Source organism: Myxocyprinus asiaticus, chromosome 6, assembly GCF_019703515.2.
Source record: "Myxocyprinus asiaticus isolate MX2 ecotype Aquarium Trade chromosome 6, UBuf_Myxa_2, whole genome shotgun sequence".
Lineage (NCBI taxonomy): Eukaryota > Metazoa > Chordata > Actinopteri > Cypriniformes > Catostomidae > Myxocyprinus > Myxocyprinus asiaticus.
In genome coordinates, this window is record NC_059349.1 from 48,163,866 (window position 1) to 48,178,456 (window position 14,591).

The window sequence follows — 14,591 nt, forward strand, 5'->3', positions numbered from 1 at the left end:
TGAGCCATTTGTGAGGTTCCAGAGATTTGAACTCAGCGTGAAGGAGAGTGCAAGTGGTCTTTTGGTCTGTTGACTGCACAACAGCAACTACCACTTCACATGCCTTTTTTGACCTAAGGTTTTGGACCTGCCAATTATATGTTCATGGTCATTAAGATGGAAAATGCTGGGAAAATTAGTTTACATGTTAGGATTATATTAAGTAATACTTGATCTGCTGTGTCCTGAGAGGTTGTAGATATTGGGTGCTCTTTTTTCTTTCCATGCACTTTAGTATTATCCCTCTGTTTTTGTTTATGTGTTGATAGGTCCACTGGTGTCTCTACAGTCACTTCGGTGTTATCCTTTTGGATGGCATTGGTAAGGATTTGGGTGTCTTCTTCTTTTCACTCTGGACTGGATGGATCTGGTAGTGTATATTGTATATTGTATACAGCCACACCAGAGTCAGCTCCAGGCCATGTCACAGCCATGCCAGAGTCAGCTCCAGGCCATGTCACAGCCACACCAGAGTCAGCTCCAGGCCATGTCACAGCCACGCCAGAGTCAGCTCCAGGCCATGTCACAGCCACACCAGAGTCAGCTCCAGGCCATGTCACAGCCACGCCAGAGTCAGCTCCAGGCCATGTCACAGCCACGCCAGAGTCAGCTCCACGCCATGTCACAGCCACGCCAGATTCAGCTCCAGGCCATTTCACAGCCATGCCAGAGTCAGCTTCATGCCATGTCACAGCAATGCCTCGGCCTGCTCCATGCCATGTCACAGCAATGCCTCGGCCTGCTCCATGCCATGTCACAGCCAGGCCTGAGCCTGCCCCATGCCATGTCACAGCCAGGCCTCTGCCTGCTCCATGCCATGTCACAGCCAGGCCTGAGCCTGCTCCATGCCATGTCACAGCCAGGCCTGAGCCTGCTCCATGCCATGTCACAGCCAGGCCTGAGCCTGCTCCATGCCATGTCACAGCAACGCCTCAGCCTGCTCCATGCCATGTCACAGCAATGCCTCAGCCTGTTCCATGCCATGTCACAGCAACGCCTCAACCTGCTCCACGGTCCAGGCCTGCCTCAGCCTGCTCCACGGTCCAGGCTCGCCTCAGCCTTCTCCACGGTCCAGGCTCGCCTCAGCCTGCTCCACGGTCCGGGCTCGCCTCTCCTCCACGTTCCAGGCTCGCCTCTGCTCCACATTCCAGGCCCGCCTCTGCTCTACGAGCCAGCGGTCACGCATGCCACAGCCAATGAGTCATCTTCCACACCTACCATGGCCAAGTCAGGATCCTGCCATACCATGTATCCATGTCATGCCATGTAGCCACGCCCCCCACACACATGTCAATTCGCCACGCCTCCCCCACCCCCCCAGCTCCCTCACTGTGAACTTTGTTTATGTTTTGGGGTGTCGGGAGCTGCCCCTAGTGGGGGGGATATGTCACATTTATGTGTTTTGTTCTTGTTTTCATATCTTATTTTTAAGGTTAGTTCCTGTTTTTGTCATATCATGTGATTTCCTGTTCCCTCGTGTGATCTTGTCATGTGTTTCCCCTGTTCATGTGTCTTGGTTTCATTGGTTCATTGTTTGATTACTTTGTTATTAGTCTTGTCTTTTCATTGGTTAGAGTTCTTTTAGTCTTGTTATCTTGTTTATAGTTTTGTATTGTGATTGGTTGTCTTGTTTATCTGTTACACATGTCCTTGTATTTTAGCCCTCATGTTTGCCATTGTCTAGTGTCAGGTATTGTATTTGGTGTAACGTAGTCTATGATCAAGTCAAGTCAAGTCATGTTATGTTTATGTCACGTCTATAGTCAAGTCATGTCATATCAAGTCAAGTTTAGTTAAGTCATTTATGTTTATGTTTCATTTTGTTTATAGTTAGGGTTACTGGTTATCACGTTTGGAAATAAACTGCACTTGGGTTTCTCACTTCATCGTCATCATCTGTTCCTGTCATTGCCTGCTGAGCTTCGTTACAGATGACACCAGCCGAGAAGTAATTCAGCAGATAAATGGTGTTGTTTTGTACCATTTTGTTTAATAATATTTGGAAGTAGTATTCAATTGTCTGAGTAAAAGATAAAATGATATATAATAAGAAATATTGCATGTAAGATGCATATTAGAGGTTACAGAAAAGTAACTGACAGCTTTTCAGATGTGTACAATTTTTACAGTGCACATTGGGCAATTGAAAACCTTATGAATCACTCATGATTATTCTTGCCTCTCCGATGAGCCATTTGTGAGGTTCCAGAGATTTGAACTCAGCGTGAAGGAGAGTGCAAGTGGTCTTTTGGTCTGTTGACTGCACAACAGCAACTACCACTTCACATGCCTTTTTTGACCTAAGGTTTTGGACCTGCCAATTATATTTTCATGGTTAGTAAGATGGAAAATGCTGGGAAAATTAGTTTACATGTTAGGATTATATTAAGTAATACTTGATCTGCTGTGTCCTGAGAGGTTGTAGATATTGGGTGCTCTTTTTTCTTTCCATGCACTTTAGTATTATCCCTCTTTTTTTTTGTTTATGTGTTGATAGGTCCACTGGTGTCTCTACAGTCACTTCGGTGTTATCCTTTTGGATGGCATTGGGAAGGATTTGGGTGTCTTCTTCTTTACACTCTGGACTGGATGGATCTGGTAGTGTATATTGTATATTGTATACAGCTACGCCAGAGTCAGCTCCAGGCCATTTCACAGCTACGCCAGAGTCAGCTCCAGGCCATTTACAGCTACGCCGTAGTCAGTTCCATACCATGTCACAGCCACGCCAGAGTCAGCTCCATGCCATGTCATGCCTCGGCCTGCTCCATGCCATGTCACAGCAACGCCTCCGCCTGCTCCATGCCATGTCACAGCCAGGCCTGAGCCTGCTCCATGCCATGTCACTGCCACGCCAGATTCAGCTTTAGGCCATGTCACAGCCACGCCAGAGTCAGCTCCAGGCCATGTCAGAGCCACGCCAGAGTCAGCTCCATGCCATGTCACAGCCACGCCAGAGTCAGCTCCACGCCATGTCACAGCAATGCCTCGGCCTGCTCCATGCCATGTCACAGCAATGCCTCGGCCTGCTCCATGCCATGTCACAGCAATGCCTCTGCCTGCTCCATGCCATGTCATAGCCAGGCCTGAGCCTGCTCCATGCCATGTCACAGCCAGGCCTGAGCCTGCTCCATGCCATGTCAAAGCCAGGCCTAGCCTGCTCCATGCCATGTCACAGCCAGGCCTGAGCCTGCTCCATGCCATGTCACAGCCAGGCCTGAACCTGCTCCATGCATGTCACAGCCAGGCCTGAACCTGCTCCATGCCATGTCACAGACAGGCCTGTGCCTGCTCCATGCCATGTCACAGACAGGCCTGTGCCTGCTCCATGCTATGTCACAGCCAGGCCTGTGCCTGTTCCATGCCATGTCACAGCCAGGCCTGAGCCTGCCCCATGCCATGTCACAGCCAGGCCTGAGCTTGCTCCATGCCATGTCACAGCCAGGCCTGAGCCTGCTCCATGCCATGTCACAGCAACGCCTCAGCCTGCTCCATGCCATGTCACAGCCAGGCCTGAGCCTGCTCCATGCCATGTCACAGCCACGCCAGAGTCAGCTCCAGGCCATGTCAGAGCCACGCCAGAGTCAGCTCCACGCCATGTCACAGGCACGCCAGAGTCAGCTCCACGCCATGTCACAGCAATGCCTGAGCCTGCTCCATGCCATGTCACAGCCAGGCCTGAGCCTGCTCCATGCCATGTCACAGCCAGGCCTGATCCTGCTCCATGCCATGTCACAGCCAGGCCTGAACCTGCTCCATGCCATGTCACAGCCAGGCCTGAGCCTGCTCCATGCCATGTCACAGCCAGGCCTGAGCCTGCTCCATGCCATGTCACAGCCAGGCCTGAGCCTGCTCCATGCCATGTCACAGCAACGCCTCCGCCTGCTCCATGCCATGTCAAAGCCAGGCCTGAGCCTGCTCCATGCCATGTCATGCCTCGGCCTGCTCCATGCCATGTCACAGCAATGCCTCAGCCTGCTCCATGCCATGTCACAGCAATGCCTCGGCCTGCTCCATGCCATGTCACAGCCACGCCAGAGTCAGCTCCATGCCATGTCATGCCTCGGCCTGCTCCATGCCTTGTCACAGCCAGGCCTTAGCCTGCTCCATGCCATGTCACAGCCAGGCCTGAGCCTGATCCATGCCATGTCACAGCCAGGCCTGAGCCTGCCCCATGCCATGTCACAGCCAGGCCTGAGCCTGCCCCATGCCATGTCACAGCCAGGCCTGAGCCTGCCCCATGCCATGTCACAGCCAGGCCTGAGCCTGCCCCATGCCATGTCACAGCCAGGCCTGAGCCTGCCCCATGCCATGTCACAGCCAGGCCTGAGCCTGCCCCATGCCATGTCACAGCCAGGCCTGAGCCTGCTCCATGCCATGTCACAGCCAGGCCTGAGCCTGCTCCATGCCATGTCACAGCAACGCCTCAGCCTGCTCCATGGCATGTCACAGCAATGCCTCAGCCTGTTCCATGCCATGTCACAGCAACGCCTCAACCTGCTCCACGGTCCAGGCCTGCCTCAGCCTGCTCCACGGTCCAGGCTCGCCTCAGCCTTCTCCACGGTCCAGGCTCGCCTCTGCTCTACGAGCCAGCGGTCATGCATGCCACAGCCAATGAGTCATCTTCCACACCTACCATGGCCAAGTCAGGATCTTGCCATACCATGTATCCATGTCATGCCATGTAGCCACGCCCCCCACACACATGTCAATTCGCCACGCCTCCCCCACCCCCCCCCCAGCTCCCTCACTGTGAACTTTGTTTATGTTTTGGGGTGTCGGGAGCTGCCCCTAGTGGGGGGGATATGTCACATTTATGTGTTTTGTTCTTGTTTTCATATCTTATTTTTAAGGTTAGTTCCTGTTTTTGTCATATCATGTGATTTCCTGTTCCCTCGTGTGATCTTGTCATGTGTTTCCCCTGTTCATGTGTCTTGGTTTCATTGGTTCATTGTTTGATTACTTTGTTATTAGTCTTGTCTTTTCATTGGTTAGAGTTCTTTTAGTCTTGTTATCTTGTTTATAGTTTAGTATTGTGATTGGTTGTCTTGTTTATCTGTTACACATGTCCTTGTATTTTAGCCCTCATGTTTGCCATTGTCTAGTGTCAGGTATTGTGTTTGGTGTAACGTAGTCTATGATCAAGTCAAGTCAAGTCATGTTATGTTTATGTCACGTCTATAGTCAAGTCATGTCATATCAAGTCAAGTTTAGTTAAGTCATTTATGTTTATGTTTCGTTTTGTTTATAGTTAGGGTTACTGGTTATCACGTTTGGAAATAAACTGCACTTGGGTTTCTCACTTCATCGTCATCATCTGTTCCTGTCATTGCCTGCTGAGCTTCGTTACAGATGACACCAGCCGAGAAGTAATTCAGCAGATAAATGGTGTTGTTTTGTACCATTTTGTTTAATAATATTTGGAAGTAGCATTCAGTTGTCTGAGTAAAAGATAAAATGATATATAATAAGAAATATTACATGTAAAATGCATATTAGAGGTTACAGAAAAGTAACTGACAGCTTTTCAGATGTGTACAATTTTTACAGTGCACATTGGGCAATTGAAAACCTTATAAATCACTCATGATTATTCTTGCCTCTCCGATGAGCCATTTGTGAGGTTCCAGAGATTTGAACTCAGCGTGAAGGAGAGTGCAAGTGGTCTTTTGGTCTGTTGACTGCACAACAGCAACTACCACTTCACATGCCTTTTTTGACCTAAAGTTTTGGACCTGCCAATTATATTTTCATGGTTAGTAAGATGGAAAATGCTGGGAAAATTAGTTTACATGTTAGGATTATATTAAGTAATACCTGATCTGCTGTGTCCTGAGAGGTTGTAGATATTGGGTGCTCTTTTTTCTTTCCATGCACTTTAGTATTATCCCTCTGTTTTTGTTTATTTACATTTATGCATTTGGTGGATGCTTTTATCCAAAGCAACTTACAGTGCCCTTATTACAGGGACAATCCCCCTGGAGCAAGGACACCATGGTGGTGGCTGTGGGAATTGAACCAACAACCTTTTGCTTACTAGTTCAGTGCTTTAGGCCACTACGCCACCACCACTGTTTATGTTTGAATAGGTCCACTCTAAGGATTTGGGTGTCTTCTTCTTTACACTCTGGACTGGATGAATCTGGTAGTGTATATTGTTGGTTTTTTTGGAATTGTGAATTTGTATTTTGCTTCACAACCTTTAAAGTTGCAGATGGCGTGTGCTGTAAAATAATGAAATCATTTCTGGCTATGTTTTGCTTTTATATGCTGGTATTTAAAGGACAACACACAGCAAGGACTGATCTTTGTAAACTGATGATATAATACAACTGTCCATGGTTTTCTGAGCTGTTTTGCAGCTGTCAATGGCTTGATTTTTTTTATTTATTTTTTTTTTTTTTCAGTTCTCCATTTTAATTGATAGTTTGAGTTTTGTTGGACCTGGTGAATCTCCCTTCTGTCATTTTCACCTTCACAGCTTTCTTCCTGTGTTCTGTTTTTCATCCTTTCTTTCTGATGATTTTCATTTGCTGTTTCTGCAATCACACTTAATATTTATGAAGTATTCATATGAGATTTCTATATATATATATACACCAATCAGCCACAACATTAAAAGCACCTGCAAAATAATGTGTGGGTACCGTTTGTGCCCCCATAACAGCACCAATCCACATTTCAGAATAGCATTCCTCTCAGCACAATTGTACTGAGACTTTGTCAGTTTGAACCAATCTGGCCATACTCAGTTGACCTCTTTCATCAATGCATTTCCATCCACAGAACTGCCGCTCACTGGATGTTTTTTGTTTATGGCACCATTCTAAGTAAATTCTAGAGACTGATGTGTGTAAATATCAGAGGAGATCGGCAATTACAGATGGGCTCAAACCAGCCTATCTGGCACCAACAACCATGGATACAGTCGAAATCACTGAGATAAAAATGTTTCCCCATTCTGATGGTTGATGTGAACATTATCTGAAGCTCCTAGCCTGTGGGTCAAACATTAAGCTTTTCTTCTGACAATTTCTTTTATATGGGCATAGTATGAGCCAGTATCACAAACTGCCTCCTATAGGAGTGGGGATCACTCTAATTGTGGTCTGAGATGGATCACAATTTACATTTTCCTTGAATCTGACCAATTTTTGAACATGAGAAACATGTCTTCCAACTACAAACCAACTACAAAATGTTCCTCTAGGAGCAAGTAAAAGGCCACATCTGTTAGATCTGGAATGGAAGATCATGTCTATTTTAAATTAATTTATTAACATACTTGAATGTAAGTAACATGTTTTGTGCCAGATTTCTGTGACTAAAACCAACATCTAAAGGTTCTTCTAGGAACCAGCAACAAGATGCAGCCTTTGGAGTTGAGACAGAGGACTGTATTTATTTGAAATGTATTTATTCAAGTTTGAATTGCAAACCCAGTCAAAGTAACTGCACACTGTTCCTGTAGGGTGCAGTAATACTGAACACTATTTCAACAGCATGTCTTCTGCTATAGTTCTATAACTAAACCCCTCATTATTCTTTTAGGGACCTGGAATACTGCATTACCTTTGGATTCAAGATGGAACGTTAAAGACTTTTAATATTTGTTTTATTTTGTGTAATTTATGATAAAATAATAATTACTATTACTATTGTTAGCAATATTTTATATTTGATTGAATCTACTGGTGAGTGTTACGCGTGAGTGCGTGTTTAAAAGACCTTGGTGCACAGTTTGCTCTTATTTTTAAACTGTGAAAATGCGGTGGGGAACCATTGACCGTTTGTTTTTAATTCGTGTACTTTTGAGACGGTCCCTATCTCGAGCAAGCGCCTATAAAACTCTGCTGGATAGTCTAAGCGTTGCAAGTGAGGTATATTAAAACAGCGATCTGTGTTCTGTTCTTCGTTTTAACACTTTTCACTAAGCCTATTTGTATCCAGTTATACTAAACCAATAATGATCTATTGAAGTTTTTCACGGCTGAACATCTGTCTAATATCCAACTTCAAACTCGAGGTTAAGGTAGTTTTGTTTTTGATATTCCAGACACATTCAGAGATGAACGGCGATAACTCCTAAACGGCTTAGAAAATATTTTTCAAAATAGTATTACTGTAAAACATGGAAAGCTAATAATATTATATAATATATTAGATATGTAAATCTTATGTTTATTGTAAATTGGTATATGTCTCATCACTGTCATGACTGCTATGTTGCTCGGAACTGCACCCAAGACTTTCACCCACTGTTGCGCTTGTGTATTTGGTTGAGTGACAATAAAAGGATTTGACTGATTTGATTTGATTTTGCTAGGGAGGGTAGAGTCACATGGGGTAACCTCCTCGTGGTCACTATAATGTGTGGTTCTCACTCTTGGTGGGGCACATGGTGAGTTGTGAGTAGATGCCACGGAGAATAGCGTGGGCCTCCACACGCGCTACGTCTCTTCGGTAACGCGCTCAACAAGCCATGTGATGAGATGTGTGTATTGACGGTCTCAAACGCTGAGGCAACTGAGATTCATCCTCTGCCACCCAGATTGAGGCGAGTCACTACGCCACCACGAGGACTTAGAGCACATTGGGAATTGGGCATTCCAAATTGGGAAGAAAAGAATATAGTTACAATAACATTGAATGCATCAAACCTATGATATAACACATATGTAGTGGTGGCTCAGTGGTAAAGGCTCTGGGTTACTGCCCAGAAGGTCAGGGGTTCAAGCCCCAGCACCACCAAGATGCCACTGTTGGGCCCTTGAGCAAGGCTCTTGACCCTATCTGCTCCAGGGGTGTTGTATCATCTCTGACCCCAGCTTAGCTGGGTTATGTGAAAAAAAGAATTTCACTATATGTGTGATAAATATAAGTAATTATAAAATTATCCAAATGTATTTTATATTTTTAATTCTTCAGAGTAGCCACCCATTGCCATGATTATAGCATTAAACAATCTTGTTATTCTATCATTTTTGTGGTACAACTCATACCAAACCATCTCAAATTAGGTGGAGGTCAGGTGATTGTAGAGGCCAGGTCACCTAATGCAGCCCTGCTTCACTCTCCTTAGGCTCAGTTAGCCTTTACACAGCCTAGAGTTGTGTTTAGTATCATTGGTTTCATATCTCCTTCAACACAAAAGCTATTACTAAAAGAACGGTGATTTTGGACAAGCATTTCCCTAGTCAACCACTAGAGGTAAAACTAATGGTTTTGAAAGTTGCGCACTGTCCTCCTTTATTGAATGGCTTTGGTTTCGTGCCTCTAAGTTTTATATCAAAAAAGCTATTACAAAAAGAAACTTAATTTTGGGCATACGGTTCCCTATTCAACCACTAGGGGTAAAACGAATGATTGTGAATGTTGTGCACTGTCCTCATCTATTGAATGACGTTGGTTTTGTGTCTCTAACTTCTTCAACAAAAAAGCTATTACAAAAAGAAAGGTGATTTTGGACATGCAGTTCCATAATCAACCACTAAAGTGACGTTGGTTTCATGCCTCTGTTTTCCAACAAAAAAGCTATTACAAAAGAAACGTAATTTTGGGCGTGCAGTTCCCTATTCAACCACTAGGGGTAAAAAAGAAGGTTGTGAAAGTTGCGTACTGTCCTCGTCTATTGAATGACGTTGGTTTCGTACCTCTATGTTTTTCAACAAGAAAGCAATTACTAAAAGAACGTTAATTTTGGACATGCAGTTCCCTGTTCAACCACTAAGTGTAAAACGAATGACTGTGAAAGTTGCGCACTATCCTACTCTAATGAATGATGTTGGTTTTGTGTCTCTATCTCCTTCAACAAAAAAGCTATTACAAAAAGAAAGTTAATTTTGGACATGCAGTTCCCTATTCAACCACTAAGTTTAAAACGAATGGTTGTGAAAGTTGCGCATTATCCTACTCTAATGATTGACATTGGTTTCGTGTCTCTATCTCCTTCAACAAAAAAGCTATTACAAAAAGAAAGTTAATTTTGGCCGTGCAGTTCCCTATTCAACCACTAGGGGTAAAACGAATGGTTGTGAAAGTTGCACACTGTCCTCCTCTATTGAATGACGTTGGTTTCGTGTCTCTATATCTTTTGCTTTTGAAACCATACATTTGTTTTTCTTTGTAAACGTGCGCTAGGTGAACATCTTTGTTTCACTTTGTTTTTGTTTATTAAGCGTCTCGTGCAGGAGTGCTGTTTTTAGATGCTGTGTCTAATTAAAAAGAATGATAAAAAGCATATTGAGACACCCGCTTTCTGTTAAACTATATTTGTTGCACTTTGTCTAGCCTTTTTTAGCGCAAGAATATGATCGATCTGAAGTCATCGTCAGTGCTTGGCACACATCCAAAATTCGAATGCACAGTTTTAGCATTCGAATGTGCATTGTTTCCTTAAATTCAACAAATATTTGTATTTTGAATCTTAATTTGACAGCCCTAGTGTGTAAAACCACTTTCTCTTAATCCCTTAAACATAAAGAGTACGCCGCCCGGTCAGTAGCAGTTTTCTCCAGAGGAACATAATTACCCCACAATGCTTGTGTAAGTAACAAACATGTATCCGACGAAGACATAAGGTGTTTCGCAATTCTAAGAATGCAGAGAATGGACTTGTGTTCTTATGAAGACCAGTGTTGCCAAGCTACCTTGGAAGAATGAACTCAGAAGGACAGGAGGACATAGGACGCATTTATTGCAAACTTTGACGTGCTGCGATCTTCTTGTTGTGCAGCTAACCGTCACAGCACCAGTTAGGTTTTGCAGGACTAGTGACACATTGAAAGAATAAAGTCTGTAAACACTTGTTTTTCCATGTTTATTACTGTATTAAAAGGATGCCCCAAAAACAACAAATGTTGACGGAGTATAATGTCTTTCACAAGCCGTCAGACTTTTGCGAGCTTACAGCAGGAAACAAAATGGAGTTAATTAACAGAGGTTCAGGAGGAGCATGTTAATTTTAATCTGACAAATCACAGCCCACAAGAAGGAGTATATAAGCTGCTGCTTACCTGCTTCCTGTGACAACTCTCCTGACATCCCACCTCCACCCCATCTTCACCTATTCTCTAGAATCATTATCTAAATAAGTAAAGTCCGGGGGGGTGGGGGGTAATCAGGACACGAGTCGAGTCTCGCGCTCCAAGCCCTCCAGTATAAGGACAGCAAGCCAAATACGTTTACTGCTTCAACACAAGATTACATTAACATACGAACTACTGAAATTACAAATGTCCATCGTCTGCCACTGTAGTACCGAGTTCTTGCCCACAAGTCACCATCCGATGCACCCTCGATTTCAAGGACACATCTGGGACATTTCCTGCATTCTCGGTACTTGCGTTCTTGAGGATTGGAATCGAACTTCGTCAGTGGATGATGACGTAGAACGAGTCCACGAGAACGTAAGAACACAAAAGAACGCACATTGAGAAACAGCCTTAAACGGCGTAAGGAAATCAGCATTCTCGTTTACATGATGATTCAGAACGCTGCTTTCTGCAAAAATCCTGGAACAAACATGTATCCGAGGAAGACATGAGGTGTTTCGCAATTCTAAGAATGCAGAGAATGGACTTGTGTTCTTATGAAGACCAGTGTTGCCAAGCTACCTTGGAAGAATGTAATTGGAAGGACAGGAGGACGTAGAACGCATCTATTGCAAGCTTTGACATGATGATGACGTAGAACGAGTCCACGAGAACGTAAGAACACAAAAGAACGCACATTGAAAAACAGCCATAATCCCTTAAACTGCGTAAGGAAATCGGCATTCTCGTTTACATGATGATTCAGAACGCTGTTTTCTGCAAAAATCCTGGAACAAACATGTATCCGAGGAAGACATAAGGTGTTTTGCAATTTTAAGAATGCAGAGATTGGACTTGTGTTCTTATGAAGACCAGTGTTGCCAAGCTACCTTGGAAGAATGAATAACCCGCTTTCCTAAGTGGATGTAAACGTGGTCAGTAATGCTGCCTTCATGTGCTATCGGAATTATCTTCCCACATCTGAAGTGGTAATTACGAGGTTGTTGCATTCAAGTGCTGTGCTGTCTGATGAAACATGTTGGACACCAGATTTATTCCTGCGTAGTTCTTGGAGAACTCTTATTTTGACACCGTGAAACGTGTTACTGTATTTAGAAAAATGTATAAACCCTGTCTTCCGCAATGTTGAGAGTTTACATCTCCTAGCTCCCAACTCAGAATCTCAGGTATAAAAATGATTTCAGAACTTCCCAGTCATAATCACGACTTGAGGGGATGTTCATGTGCAACTTCAGAGTAGGAAACTCTTATTTACGATAATTTCGATAGCACGTGAAGGCGGCATTAATTACTTTTTGCGGATACCATACAAATGAACGGGGAGAGACGTAAACTAAAACCTACCTGTCACGAAATTGTTTGTGACTTCTCTTTTAAAATAGCAAAATGATCATAGTAAACTTCACTCATAGTTCACTCCAAAAGCAAACTGTGAATTCTATGAACATGTGCTAGACGGACGGCTTTCGCTGTTATGCAGCGTCTCCACATTTATATCAGCATCTCCACTGAACGTGTTTACATGCTCTCCTTCCGTGACCGTCGATGGAATAGGGTGGCAGTTCTGCGAATGTGGGTCCCTCTGGGAGTTGAGGGCCCTGGGTTTAAAGGTGCGCTAAGTAAGATTTACTGACACCCATCATCCTGGATACTGGAAGTTTGTTATCTAAACGCTGCCGCTTTAAATTAGAGATGTTTGTTTATCTTCTGTTTTGTTACATTTAATGTGTTTTCCTCTGTCTCATACTACACACATCTCAATTATGGACATTCTTGGATTTAATCCAAATGAATTTTCACACGTTGCGCACTGGACTGTGACTGGGCAGCCGCGCCACGTGAGATCACTGCTGGCTGAACACTGCCTTGTGCTTGCGTTTGGCTTTTGATGTCTCTCCGTTTATCCGTGATCCACGCTGTGAGAGCTGCAGGTCGTAGCGGTTTGTTTCATGACTCCAGCAGGAACTTCTTGTTTGTACATTTATCTTTTCACTTGCTCTCATTCTGTTTGGACTGTCTGCTGGATCACACTCCTGGTTGACTTTGGCTCCGTTGTTTGTATACTGTGTTTGATGTTATATTGTTTGGTTTGTTTGTTTTGTTTGAATGTTCTTTTATGTTTTAGTATTGGCTGAAAGCACTATATAAAGTAAACATGTTATTATTATTGTCATTATTAGTGTTCGTAACTCAGTCAATTGCATGACATAGTGCCATGTGCTGTCAACATGGCAGCGCCCATGAGGGGGTGACCCGCTCCATGTAAAATTAAACAGCTTTTGTGGGGTTACTGATATGACTGGAGTCTTCATCTCATGTGATTGTACATCATTTTTTAACATATTTCAAAGAAATGCTATTAAATTCTTTATGTGAAAATTTTTTTAATTAGCAAAAACTTACTTGTACCTTTGAGTCAAGGTTCGAGCATACATTTCAAGATTTTTTTATTTGATATTTTTTACACTTTTTTGTTGGATGAGGTGGACCTTTCCTGCAAGTGGGTAGCAAACATGTCATGCAGTGACAGGAATGTACAGATTGTGTCTTTACAGAAAGTGTTAAACTGAAAAGAAATGGTGACCACTTACAGCACCTAAAATATACTGTACACTTTCCTTAATATGTATACATTTTAACCTAAAATCTTGATCTTTGCATGTTATTTTTTTTAACTTACCAAGGGTAAATTGGTTGTGCTATGCATCTTTTTTGCTATAATCTCATCCTGTTTGCATGAATTTTTACCCCACTCCTCCAACCCATGACTTTTAACTAGCTTTTGCATCTCTGCCTGTGGTACAGAATTTACCTTTACATGAAAAAAGCGTATTGGTGACATTTAAGTTAAACCAATTATATAACAACGGGTCTCTCTGCTCTGTAAAGCTTATGTAAAATTGTAACTTATAATTTTTTGTGTTGTTAGCATATATTTTATTATGTAAATCGCTGCAGTGATGGTAGATATCAAGTGCAAACACTCATATCTTTATGAAATACATTTCTGTATGAAAATTTACCAAGCATGCAACAGACATGTGCAGTACATCACACCTTTTTTTTTTTTAAATACAACAAGTTATCTGCAACACTGTCACTGATGAAAACACACAGGGCTGTTTAACACTGCATCTGGTTTAACATGCAACATCATTTACTGTCATCATTTACTCACCCTCATGTTGTTAGGAAGAATGTTAGCTTAAGCCACCATTGACTTTATTATATGGAAAAACAAAGATGCAGTAAAAGTGAATGAGGAAATATTTTCATTTTTTGGTTAACCATCCCTTTAAAGGTGCGGTCACTTTTCAAGGTGAAATTCCATGGGGGAAGAAAGCGTGAGCGGATTTTGAGCTTGTGTGAAACCTGCAAAAAACGAATTGCCAAGCAGCCTCTTTTTAATGTTGCACTTTATACTCTGTGAGAGTGAAGTTAAAAAGAAACTCGCTGCTAAAAATGATATTCTTGTCCATTGTGAATATTCAGTGTATC

General features: G+C 43.2%; 1 protein-coding gene across 4 annotated transcripts in view; it reads left to right on the forward strand.

The window, feature by feature from the left end:
* LOC127442082 (transcription cofactor HES-6-like) overlaps nucleotides 1–14,591 on the forward strand; it is a 55,937-nt gene that overhangs the window by 17,330 nt on the left and 24,016 nt on the right. For 2 of the 4 annotated variants that reach the window (XM_051699838.1, XM_051699837.1), the window contains one exon: nucleotides 309–1,641. The exons of the other annotated variants lie outside the window; for them this stretch is intronic. In XM_051699838.1, the coding sequence (XP_051555798.1) occupies nucleotides 401–1,309 (909 nt within the window). In that variant the 5' untranslated portion in view covers nucleotides 309–400 and the 3' untranslated portion in view covers nucleotides 1,310–1,641. Of the gene's footprint in view, nucleotides 1–308; nucleotides 1,642–14,591 lie in introns of those variants that run through there. 4 annotated transcript variants of the gene reach the window in all.